Raw genomic sequence first — 12500 nt, forward strand, 5'->3', positions numbered from 1 at the left:
CCTTTATTTGTTTTTAACTCAATCCTAGCATTTTTTACAACTCTAGGATTGACTTTCACTTTAACCCTTTCTTTTTAGTTTCTGAATTATAAAGCTCTATCTCCCCCCACTCAATTCTTTTTATAGCTATATCTGTTTGTTCTTTTGGTACCATGCAAAAGTTGATAGGGATTATCTGCTGGAGCATGCCTAGAAGCTGTGAACTCATTTGAAATACAATGCCTGTGTTTAAACACTGATAAGAGGGGTGCAGTTCGCTGCTCCAGGCAGTTTAGCTATGTAATTCATTTTGCTTATTTTTGAAAATTATTTAAAAATACTTACCAGCAATTTTTAATCATTTTTTTTTTTAATGCAATCTATTTTAATTAGCCCTTTTAGGATATGCAGTTGCACAGATCTCAACCTGTTTTATGGCACTTTAAACATTTTGGAAGAGCTTGTCCCTTTTAAAAGGTGTTTTACGGTCTCTCTAACTCAAGAGCCTATTCATCATTAAATGGGTATTGTAGTGCAACGTTTACATGCTCTAAATTCTTAGAGCATATTGTAGTATTTTCAATATCCAAACTCCACCCACCAATTGCCTTATTTGGAGGAGCCAATCGAGACTCTCTTCTGTAGAAGACAAGACAAGTTAGTTATTTTGTGTAAACTGTTGTTTAGCAATAATCTGCTGAAGCCAGTTGGATGATATGTAGCAGGTTTAGGCTTGTTAAGTCTGCATTTTCTGTTCTGAGAATTAGAAAATCTGCAATATTAAAAGCTAAATTGCAGGAAAAAGGGGCAAAATAATGAAAAAAGGAATTTCTATTCATCTCTGTAAATTACTCCACAGAACTTCAACATCTAAATGCTATTTTGTTTTTTTTTGCAGTCAATCCACAACACCACAAGCAAACCAAAATGACAAGCGCAAAGAGAAGGGTGTGAAGAGGACAAACCGTTTTGAGCCATACAATCCTCAAAGGCGTTTCAGAGCTTTCATCTCTAACATCCCCTTTGATATCAAATGGCAGGCATTGAAGGACCTTGTTAAGGAGAAAGGTAATGGTTGTCAAGCAGGCTTAGTCTGCTATATTTTCCCCTGAGCTGAAAAGGGTTTCTGTGGCTTTGATGGCCTCTTTGGTTGCTTGAAAATAGTTGATCGTCCATTGGTTTGTGTTGAGCGCAAGGTGGTTTTGGAACTTTAGGTAAATTGTGATGGCAAAGACTTGAGTAAAATCATTGGTTGAAATTCCATCAAGAACTGTGGTATGTCAGTGTTCATGCCAGATTTTTCTTTTGTGGATATATATAGACTATTTCAACACCTGTAAAAATACACTAGATGTAGCCATATTTTTGAATGCGATATAGCGGTTTTTTGATAAACATATTGCCTGTAAAAGAACAAAACCGCTGTTGCCCATGGTTTTTTCCCCTTTGGTATGTATCAAGCATTTGTCACTATCTTGTATGCAAAGCAAGGCTGGACATGTCTGAATTTAATGGCTAAGTACTGAGCTGCAGGACTTTTAATGTAACTTTATAATCGAAACACAATAGGCGTTCAGTTGACCTTAGGCAAAACTGTTGTGGTTTTCCACCTTACTAAACCGCAGTGCCTCCCAGTCTGTGCTGCTTGACCTATGAGGGTCTCAACAACCAATAGTAATTTAGAGGTGGTTTTGACTAATTGTGCAAAGCAATTAAGTTTCTCTACAGGACCTGTAGTTGTGAATTCCTGATGCCTTGAACTCCTGCTGGATCATCATCAAGTTCATTTGCAGGCTTGTTTGTATTCTATACACTCAGGTTATGTAGACACTTGGTGCCAAGGTCTGTTTGAAGACTTTTTGATTAATAACAGGTTGACTTTTAGAAATATCCAGCAAATTTAGCTCACAAACATTGGTTTGAAACTTGTATGAATTAAACTTTTTTTTATATATATACTATCTACAAAATGCCATGATTACAATTTTAAGCTAACAAATAGCAAGACTGCTATTTAAGGTTTTTTTTCTGTAAACTGTTAGTTCAGTTAGCCACAAATGTGTGAACCAGTTTTGGACATGCAGAGAAGTCTGTCTTCATAATTTTCAGGATTTTTTTTCTATTAGGGGAAAAAAGTTGGGTAAAGTTGCATCCATACCAAACAAGTATATATGTATATATTATAATATTTTTAATTTGTAGATGTGAATTTAGATCGAATTAGATGTATATGTATCTAGTCATTTTATTGTTTGCTATATGCATATGGATTTTTATGCATGTAACAAGTTGGTTTCATTGTAGAAATTAATGAAACCTGCTGAGTACATCCTTTTTTAAAAAAGAAAAATGTTCACTTTTTTCGTACTAAATTGTCCAGACTAGACTGGTTCTCACAGGATGTGTATGTAGTCCTGCTTATGTCTCTGGTTCTGTTCACCTGGTTTTTTTGGCAGTGATCTGGTTTACAAGTGTGCAGTCAAAATACTTTTATTTTTTCCCCTTTACAGAAATCCTTCTAGTCCCTGTTCAACAATATATTACTATATTTTTTATTAACTTTAAGTCTGTTTATCATTATTAAAACATGGAAACACTTTGTTGAAAAGTAAATTGATTTATTAACATTTATTAAGGTTTTAATTGTAGCTAGCATGGAGAAAGGTTGACTTCAATCTTTGTTTATTCGTCCATTTTTAATATAGGACTTGTGTATACCCAGGAGCCAATCTTTCTGTGGGTAAAAGAAAAAAATATCTTGAAGTTACTTCTCTAGCCAGGAATGAATTTACTAAGACATGATAAATTCAAATAAAGGCCTTGTCTGGCTTTTTGTAAAGACACTCAGATGCAACTTTTGTTCATTAAGTTACTGACTCATTGCAAGTGGTGTAAATTTTAATTCCCAAATTTTTATATTTAAATCAGTATTGAGTAATATCTGAATGGCAGATACCCAATTTTGTTTAGTTTTCTTTTTTATTTTATTTTTCCTGCTTCAATTTGAGCAACAGTACACAATTTGACACATTCTATGTGCCTGTGAACTGGCTTTACATCTGTTAAAATGTAGGTCTTGTGTAACTTATGGGTCCTTTGAGTTTATTTAGAAATAAATTCTGATTTACAGACTTTCAGATTGCTTATATCAGCGTTTGACAAACTAGGGAGCTACTGGCTCCTAGAATTTTACTCTAGGCTCCTAACGTTCTGGGTTATTCTCCATATAGCTATATACAAATTCCATGGTCTTGTTCCTTCCTACATTTTACAGATTTGTCGACCACTGACTTTTTTTTTTATATTTTGGAAAAGAGAAAAAAAATAATTTTGAACACAATGTTCCTGCTTACAATGAGTCTTGAGCTTTTTAATTCCAGAACTGGTTATATCAGTTAATATATCTGAGATGTTCATCTTTTCCTGCTCTTCATTTATAGTAAAGATTTTGATGTTTTAATAGTTACATCCAAGCACAGATTTAACCCCCCCCCCCCCCAAAAAAAAAAAAAACCCCAACAACTTTAGTTTAAAATTAAGGTTTATAACCATGCATATTGAATAATGTATGGGTTGTGAAAATGTTTCAGCTTTTGTATGCTGGCTTTCATTGTTGAGTGCTATTTTGGATCCCATGAGTTAAAATAAAATTTAATTTTTTACATATTAGGATTAGCAAATGCAAGTTTGTACTTTATGAATTGTCTTGAATGGGAGCATGTTCCAACTGTCTTGCCAATATTTTTTGACAGCAGTGCTACTACTGGACGTACACATTCTCATGCAATAAAGCCCTTAACTGCTGATCTTTACAGCTGTAGGAACTGGAAGCATGCTCCGATTCAAGCCAACATCATGAACTGTGGCTGTATTATCCTACAGCTTTGGAAGCTGCAATATTCGCTTAAAATATTGCTATAATTCATTGCCTACCTGTTTAAAGGAGTTCTGAGAGTCCAGTGTCCCTTTAAACATGTTAGATTTCTCACTTTATACAGTTTAGTCCTAAACATTAATGTTAAGTCTGAATTGGTAACCTGACTAAGATTTACCCAGATAGTGTTGGATTCTGACATCCTAATTTTTATTTTGTCTTTTTATGGACAAAGATTTACTACTTAACATCTGCAATAACAAATCTTTAAGGTTATGTAATACATAACGGTTGGTGAATTGTTTTGAAGGAATTTGAAATGACTGGTGGTTGTTTTTGTTGACTGCACACTTGTAAAGCCACTTGAGTAGTGACTTCATTGGGCCTTTTCAGAGGCTCCCGCTTCAGGTTGTTGACTTGTTCTAAATTCCCATTGTTTTCTTGGCTTTTCTCCCATGGTTTGTTTCGTCTGGAATCTGATTTGTAGTTGGTGAGGTAACATACGTGGAGCTCTTTATGGACGATGAAGGAAAGTCAAGGGTAAGTGATCTAGAGAATCTTCTTTTGTTTGGAACACAGACCTCTCCTGCTTTAAGTGGGGCGCCGTTAATCTCGAACATCAGGGTAAATTGCCTTTTGGTGTCTGTAAAGAGGGTGGGGGTTTGTCTACGAATTTGAAGGTGTCCTGTAGGAAATGGTTTTGGTCCATGTATATGGAGACTATATGGACATCTTGGTTTTGGCCTTGTAAACCCTACCTAATTTTCTATCTGGCCAAAATTCAATGAATATAGAATGGGTGAATTACTTACTGTTTTTGAAAATAGGGAACCTGTGATGTGTAACTTTAAGTATGTTGTGATTTGACCAGGTTCCTGAACATTCTGAACTGAAATTTTTAATTGCTGTCCTGTAATTGTGCAGCTAGACAAGTTTTTTTTTTTTTGTGTGTTTTCAGTCCTTCCTAAATATGAACATCTGGCCTTTAAGAATTTGTGCAGATTTGTTGTTACTTAAAACGTGCCTTTGTAATTTACTAGATAATTTCTAAATCCTGTCTCAGATGTGGTTAAGTATCTATTTGGTGCTTCCTAAACACTCGTCTGATCGTACCTTGGAACTTGCAATGGTCTTACTGAAAGTGTAAAAGGGACAGTCTACTCCAGAATTTTTTTATTTTTTAAATAGATAATCCCTTTGTTACCCATTCCCTAGTTTTGTATAACCAACACGGTTAAACATTTTTTACCTTTATGATTACCTTGTATCTAAGCCTCTGCCGACTGCCCCCTTATTTAAGTTCTTTTAACAGACTCATTTTAGATAATTAGTGATGACTCCTAGGTAACCCCAGGGGCGTGAGCACGTTTTCTATATGGCACACATGAACTACTGCCTTCTAGCTGAAAAAAAACTCATGCATTCAGATAAGAGGCTGCCTTCAAGGGCTTAGAAAAAATAGCATATAAACCTACCTAGGCTTAGCTTTCAACTTAGACTACCAAGATAACAAAGCAGATTTGATGAGAAAAGCAAACTGGAAAGTTGTTTAACATTGCATTACCTATCTAAATCATGAAACTTAAATTTTGGCTAGACTGTCCCTTTAAGTATATGTATTGGGTTTTGCAGCGTGGTAATATCATTAATTCATTTTTTTTTTCTCCTCTGTACTTCCATACCCATTCTACGTCTCCTCAGGGATGCGCGTAAGTATCACTTATGATTTTTTAAATCCATTTTTTTATTTTAAACCTTCAGGATCCTATAGCTTCTAATGGTGTTCTCTGAATCTCTCAATTAGGACTGTTGAATTTAAGCAGGAAGAAAGTATGAAGAAAGCAGTTCAAGCTCTGAACAAGCATTCTCTGAATGGGAGGCCACTGAAAGTGAAAGAGGTAAGGTTTTTTCTTTTTTCTTCAATCCTATGTCCTTTGCTATAGTCAATAAAAAATAAGCTCCTACACGGGTCACACAATTGCTGTGTAGACTGGGTATAAAAATAATTTGTCATGTGCTTGTGTTTAATTCTAGTTTCAAGAAAAAAAACTTGTTTGCACAACTTATATTGTTTTATGGGGCAAAGGCCATTAAGATCCAACAACAGCAACTCGGACATTTACACGGAGGATTTGATTTAAATCAAATCTATTTTTAATCGCAATTTAAATCACTAATCAGTAATCCTAGATTTTAAATCCGTTTTTTTTTTCTATATAGGTTTCATTTTTAGAATAACTTTTTTCCAATTTTTCTAATTATATTAGAAAATTACTGGTTTAATTATACTATTAGAACAGGGGTTGAGAAATCTGTTTAAAATTTTGGAGCCAGTAAGAATATTTAGGAGCCAGACATATTTTTAGGAGCCAGACAGTGGTGTTTGTAGATATATGGAGAATTACCCAAAAAAAGTTAGGAGCCAGGAGTAAAATTCTAGGAGCCAGTGGCTATCTGGCTCCTGGGTTTGTCGAGCCCTGCATTAGAAATACACAGTTCATCTTCCAATTTCATAATTATCTCCAGTTTATTAGGCTATTCATTCATATTTGATCCTTTTCCGCAGTAGGAAGTAGAAGAGAAAAAAAAAGATAATTATTACTTAAATGATAATTAAATTGTTTAAACCAAAATACCATTATAGGGTTTACTTTGAATCTTACTGCTTGCCTCACCTCCTAACACTTAGGTCCTAGTGCAGATCTATCCCGCTCCAAACAATGTAATAGTTTGTGTGTTTTCCTAGCAGGATTTTCCCCTCATTTTAATGTATATACTAATAAGTTATAGAGGTTAACTTTTTCATTCACTGTTACTTTGATAGGAAGTAGTGCTTTTAAGCCCCTTACATTCCACAACCCCCACCTTATAATATTAGGGGTAGCACCGATTCGAACTGGTTCTCTGATTCATCTCTTCTTCCTTAGTCACTAGGTCCTAGTGCCTTATTTATATATATATATATATATATATATATATATATATATATATATATATATATATATATATATATATATATATATATATATATATATATATATATGTATGTATATATATATGTAACTACTGGGATACTACATGTCCTGAAGTTCACATTACTGTGCCTTGCCTGGGCTGACAAACCTGGGCACAAATTGTGCCTTAAAGGGACACTGAACCCAAATGTTTCTTTCGTGATTCAGATAGATCATGAAATATTAAGCAAATTTCTAATTTACACCTATTATCAAATTTTCTTCATTCTCTTGGTATCTTTATTTGAAATGCAAGAATGTAAGTTTAGATGCCGGCCCATTTTTTTGTGAACAAACTGGGTTGTTCTTGCTGATTGGTGATACATTCATCCACCAATAAAAAAAGTGCTGTCCAGAGTCCTAAACCAAAAAAAACATATATGCCTTTTTCAAATAAAGATAGCAAGAGAACGAAGAAAATTTGATAAAAGGAGTTAATTAGAAAGTTGCTTAAAATTGCATGCTCTATCTGAATCACGAAAGAAAAAATTTTTTGCCACTTGCCCTCACAGCATAAAGTGCAGATTAATACTATGCACTAGAGTTTTTATGCATATGCACTAACAGAGCTTCTACCTTTTTTAAGACCTCTAACAATACAGGGAATACACTGTCCTAGCTAGGTTCTGCATACTTTACCCAATGTCAATAATATATATATATATATATATATATATATATACACACTCTTATACACACTCACTAGGCAATCACCTCATCTAAGATGGTGGCCTGGCAATTAGTACATATATAATTAAATTAGACTTGCAAGGTGAACTAGAGCACATACCTCTTCCTTGGTGCACATATCTTAAAACTTCGGCAGGTACTGGTGTCACTAAAATATACGTTATTAAATGCCATTGTAAATTGATTTGTTTGATAATATGCTGAAGTTTTGCAAAGTAGATGACCTGACTACTTACAGTACCAACAGTAGGTGAAACAATTTTTTCATTTTTTTTTTTTTCAGGATCCTGATGGTGAGCGGTCTAGAAGAGTTGCCCAAAATATCTTTGGCCCTGGCCCTATGGGAATGCCTGGTCCTATGCCTATGGGAATGCCTGGACCTATGGGAATGCCTGGACCTATGGGAATGCCTGGACCTATGGGAATGCCAGGGCCTGGACCTATGGGAATGCCTGGGCCTATGGGAATGCCTGGACCTGGTCCTGTCGGTGCTAACATCCCACCCAGTATTCTTAACAACCCAAACATACCCAGAGAGGTTATCCATGCCTTGCAGTCAGGAAGACTTGGCAGTACAGTGTTTGTAGCCAATGTGAGTATTGTAAATGTGTGTGTGCCATTCATTAACCAAGTTGGGTTTGGAGTTAAAGGGACAGTAAACACCTTGTTAATTAGAAGACATTTGTTTTGCTATTGAATAATAGATCAGCCAAATCTTATTTTTAAAACAAATTAACATCCTTTTTTACTGCAGTTAATTTTCAATAGCCTAACTCCACCCACCATTTGCCTTATTTGGGAAAGCCAATATAAGCTTCAGTCTGCAGACAACAAAGCTAGTCAGTCATAAAATTAGATAAATGCAAAACAATATACTTTATTCCGATAACACCAGTTAGGGACAGATATGTAGTAGTTGGCCTAAAGAATTTAGAAGGTTGCAGTTTAAGTTCTGAGAACTAGAAATTGCTCAACATCCAGAGCTAAATTACTTGAAAATGGGGCAAAGTTATGAAAATATATTGCATCGTATCATTACACAAACGTTTTATATAAAAATCTGTTTACTGTCCTTTAAAAAAAGACATACAGTAGTATTTATGATTTTCACTTTGAAAGTGCCTGTCACTATTGTACCTGATTCTTTCCACTGCCGTTGATATTTTGATTTACTTTGAGTAGTGGTAGTAACAAATGTGTTAATCTGAACTAGTTGGTGTACTGATAAAGTACAGTTTGATGTTTTCTAATTCATTTAGACACAGCTCTTGTTTTTGCATCTGATGGTCATTTCTCTTGTGCTTGCTGTTCAAAATTATAGCTTGACTACAGTGTGGGCTGGAAGAAGCTGAAAGAAGTCTTTAGCATTGCTGGAGTTGTCTTAAGAGCAGATGTGCTGGAAGACAAGGATGGAAAAAGCCGTGGAATTGCCAATGTCACCTTTGAGCAGCCTATTGAGGCAGTGCAGGCTATTTGTATCCTTTCTGTGATCTCATCTTTAAATTAATGCTTTTACTTTTCATTTTATACTGTGAGTTAAATACATTATAGATATCCCAAAAGTAGACTACACTAGTTGGTCCTTCTAAAGCGTAACAAAATATTGTGAAATTTTGGAAGTTTTTTTTACCTCCATAGGAGCTGGAAGGAGATTTTGATCTAGCTAATTAAAGGGTCAGTAAACCAATTATACATTACAAGTGGGCTCCCAGGCAGAAAGCACATGCTGTGATCTGAGATGTCATAGCAGAAAATGTAGCATATCTGAAGAAAAAAATGGGACACATGCAGGGACTGTTGCCGCTTTACAACACTGCTCCACATCAGGCAGTTCTCCAAGCAGTGCTGTGCTCTCGCTTCACTGTGTAATTTTTCCTCAACACAGTGCAGCCAGAGTTAAGAGCTTTTTGCAGAGTGCAGTCAAATACTGAGCAGCGTATTGGTTAATGCTTTATTCTCTAGTTACTAAACACATTGCAGTTGAGGTGGTGCCGTAGTGTGAACTAATTTAAATTTAATTGTACTGAAAAATGACCTGCAGAAAGTGAAACGTTCTGCCTCTGGGTAAAAGGATTATAGAAAATAAACTGTATAGATTTATTTTATATACACCATAATCTTATTTCATTGTAGCACTTTTTTAAACAATAGATTTCCCAATTTAAGGTGTAAACATGCCTTGAACACACAGTACAGTTTCTCAACAGTAGATTGATTGTGAAAGGTTTTCCTTGACTAATAAATAGCCATGTTTAATGGCCAGCTGTTGTTTGACAGACCTATGATGGTGAAAATAGTAAGTATTTGTCAGGGTAACATTTTAGTGTTTTTCTTTTTTGTTACTTTTATGTGTGTGTGTTCTGTGTTTTGTTTTAAGTAAAGTCTTTATTTTTAGGATGACAAGTCACTGCCCAAAGGAGATTCATTTCCAGCAGACCGTCCTCCACAGCTTCCACGTAAGTAATAATCTATAGGAATGCATTTTGGGAAATGTGTAAAAAGTATCCTATATGTGATTAGAAGCAGTTGTGACAATGACCTGATTTCAATAATTAGTGTTAGGGCAATCTCACTTTAAAACCTGTTTTATAAAATTATGTGCAATTTTATTGCAGATGGTCTTGGGGGTATTGGCATGGGCCTTGGACCTGGAGGTCAGCCAATAGATGTTAACCATCTTAGAGATGTAAATGTAAGAGGACCAAACATGGGGGGCATAGGAGGTAAGATAATAGAGAATGTTTTCTTTCTATAATTTCATGGTAATAAAATGTAATTTCTTTCTGACACGGTGAGTCCACGGATCATCTAATTACTATTGGGGAATATCACTCCTGTCCAGCAGCATGCGGCAAAGAGCACCACAGCAAAGCTGTTAAATATCACCTCCCTTCCCTCCACCCGCAGTCATTCTCTTTGCCTACGTTAAGAGCAAGGAGGTGGTAAAGTTTAGGTGTCTGAAAGAAGATTCTTCAATCAAGATTTTATTATTTTTGAAGTAGAGCAAGTTTGTTATGCTTCTTCCTGGAGTTTAGCCATAGCCCATGTAAGTCTCTTTAGTAGAGCAGTGGTGACTTTTAAGCAATTGGGAACTTGTTGGGTGTAATCCTCACTGCGCCTCCCAAACAGTGTTGCTGCCCTGTCTGGAAAGTCTGATCTTTCTTTCTTCTTTCTCAGGTCCATGTGTGGAGATGTGCCTCTCAAACTGAGTGAGCTGCCCTGCTGCCGGGCAGTGTCTGCTTTAAGTTCCTTTTTATTTTCTGGGATCAGGGAATATGGCAATTTACAGTTAATTCTGTATGGGACTTATTTGTTTTCAATCCTTCATTAGGCTAAGGATTTTGGCAGTTATGCAGGCACTAGGGGTTGATGAGTTTTATTAGCTGCGGGTATGTTGCATATGTTATGGCTCAGCTCAGGGTTGTTTCCAGATTTGGTTGTGTGTTTTTTGTACTTTTCACATGGAGAAGTGTTTTTAGTGTGGTTTGTTGCAATCCCTTTTTCATTGTCAGAGATAATGGCGACCGGATCAGTTTTTCGCCCATGTTTTGGGGGGACGGGCTTTCTCTGGCAACAAGTCAGTGTTGCGCACTTCTGGTTTCTCCTGTGCGATCCGATCGTTGCGGCTCTGCTGGCAAGAAAGTTGTGTCGGCTGGTGGCCTGTTTGTTCTGAGTCCGAATTTTTCTGCAAATTTAGCGATTTCAAAGACGTCTGAGGTTGTGTGTGGCAGCTGCTCTGTGGTTGCTTTATAAAAATAAACTTATCCTTTTTATTAAAGTGACAGTAGCTGTTTTTTGTTTTATTATATTAAAATTTAAATTGACCATTTTTATTTCATTGAACTTAATTTAGACCATTTTTATTCTGTTTTGAGGTAAATATGGATATAAGGCCCTGCAAGATGTAACATGTAGCTTGTGCTTTGATTCTAATGTTGAACCACCAATCCCTTTCTGTTTCTCATGTATTGAGAACTCTACAGTACAGGGATAGACTTTTTTTCTGAGCCATCATTGTCTAATGCGGATGCTGTTCAGGAGTCTCCTGTTCTAGATACGCTGCAGTTTTCTCCTCAGGTGTCCGAAGCATTAGCGGCCCCTCCGGCAGTGTCCTGCACTTCTTCTCACACTCCAGTAGGAGTTACTTTACAAGACATTGCTACCCACATATCCTCTGCGGTAACTGATGCGCTGTCAGCTTTTCCCATGCTACAGGGAAAGCGTAAGAGGAAATATAAGGAGTCAGTGAGTAAGGTTTCTGACAGTCACGGCTGCTCCGAGTGTTCCCTCACAGAAGTCTGAGGAGGCGTCTTGAGGGTGAAATCTCGGCGTGTCATTTCTTCTGCTGACGCTGAAGTTGTGTCCTTCAGATTTAAGCTAGAACACCTCGGTTTGTTAAGGAGGTTTTGGCTACCTTGGACGACTCGGACATGACTGTTGTGGTCAATCCTAAGAAGTCTAGTAAGTTAAACAAATACTTTGATGTACCTTCTACGGTAGAGGTCTGTCCCTATCCAGGCTACTGAGTTTATTGCTTGGGAATGGGAGAGACATGATATTCCCTTTTCTCAATCGCCAATTTTTAAGAAGATGTTTCCAATTGCTGATTCTATCAAGGAGTCTTGGCAGACTGTCCCTAAGGTGGAGGGGGCTATTTCCACCTTGGCTAAGAGAACCACTATTGCCCTAGAGGATAGCTGTTCTTTTAAGAAACCGATGGATAAAAAGTCAGAAGGGTTACTATAAGATGTAAGTGCATCAGGGTTTACAATGGCAACCTTCCGTATGTATTGCAACCGTCACCAGTGCGGCAGCATGGTTTGATGCCTTGTCTGATTCTGTTCAGATAACACTCTTGAAGAGATTTAGGATAGGATTAAGGCCTTAAAGTTGGCCCATTCTTTCATTACGGATGCTTCCCTTCAAGTTATTAAGTTGGGAGC

General features: G+C 36.5%; 1 protein-coding gene across 1 annotated transcript in view; it reads left to right on the forward strand.

Annotated features, from left to right (window-relative positions):
- The window catches only part of HNRNPM (heterogeneous nuclear ribonucleoprotein M), a 31039-nt gene that overhangs the window by 3825 nt on the left and 14714 nt on the right, over nt 1–12500 (forward strand). The window contains exons 2-10 of the mRNA XM_053703013.1: nt 878–1047; nt 4341–4393; nt 5555–5562; nt 5658–5751; nt 7841–8149; nt 8879–9032; nt 9804–9853; nt 9953–10013; nt 10173–10280. Of these exons, the coding sequence (XP_053558988.1) occupies nt 878–1047; nt 4341–4393; nt 5555–5562; nt 5658–5751; nt 7841–8149; nt 8879–9032; nt 9804–9853; nt 9953–10013; nt 10173–10280 (1007 nt within the window). The remainder of the gene's footprint in view (nt 1–877; nt 1048–4340; nt 4394–5554; nt 5563–5657; nt 5752–7840; nt 8150–8878; nt 9033–9803; nt 9854–9952; nt 10014–10172; nt 10281–12500) is intronic.

The sequence above is a fragment of the Bombina bombina genome, chromosome 2, assembly GCF_027579735.1.
Source record: "Bombina bombina isolate aBomBom1 chromosome 2, aBomBom1.pri, whole genome shotgun sequence".
Taxonomy (NCBI): Eukaryota; Metazoa; Chordata; class Amphibia; order Anura; family Bombinatoridae; genus Bombina; species Bombina bombina.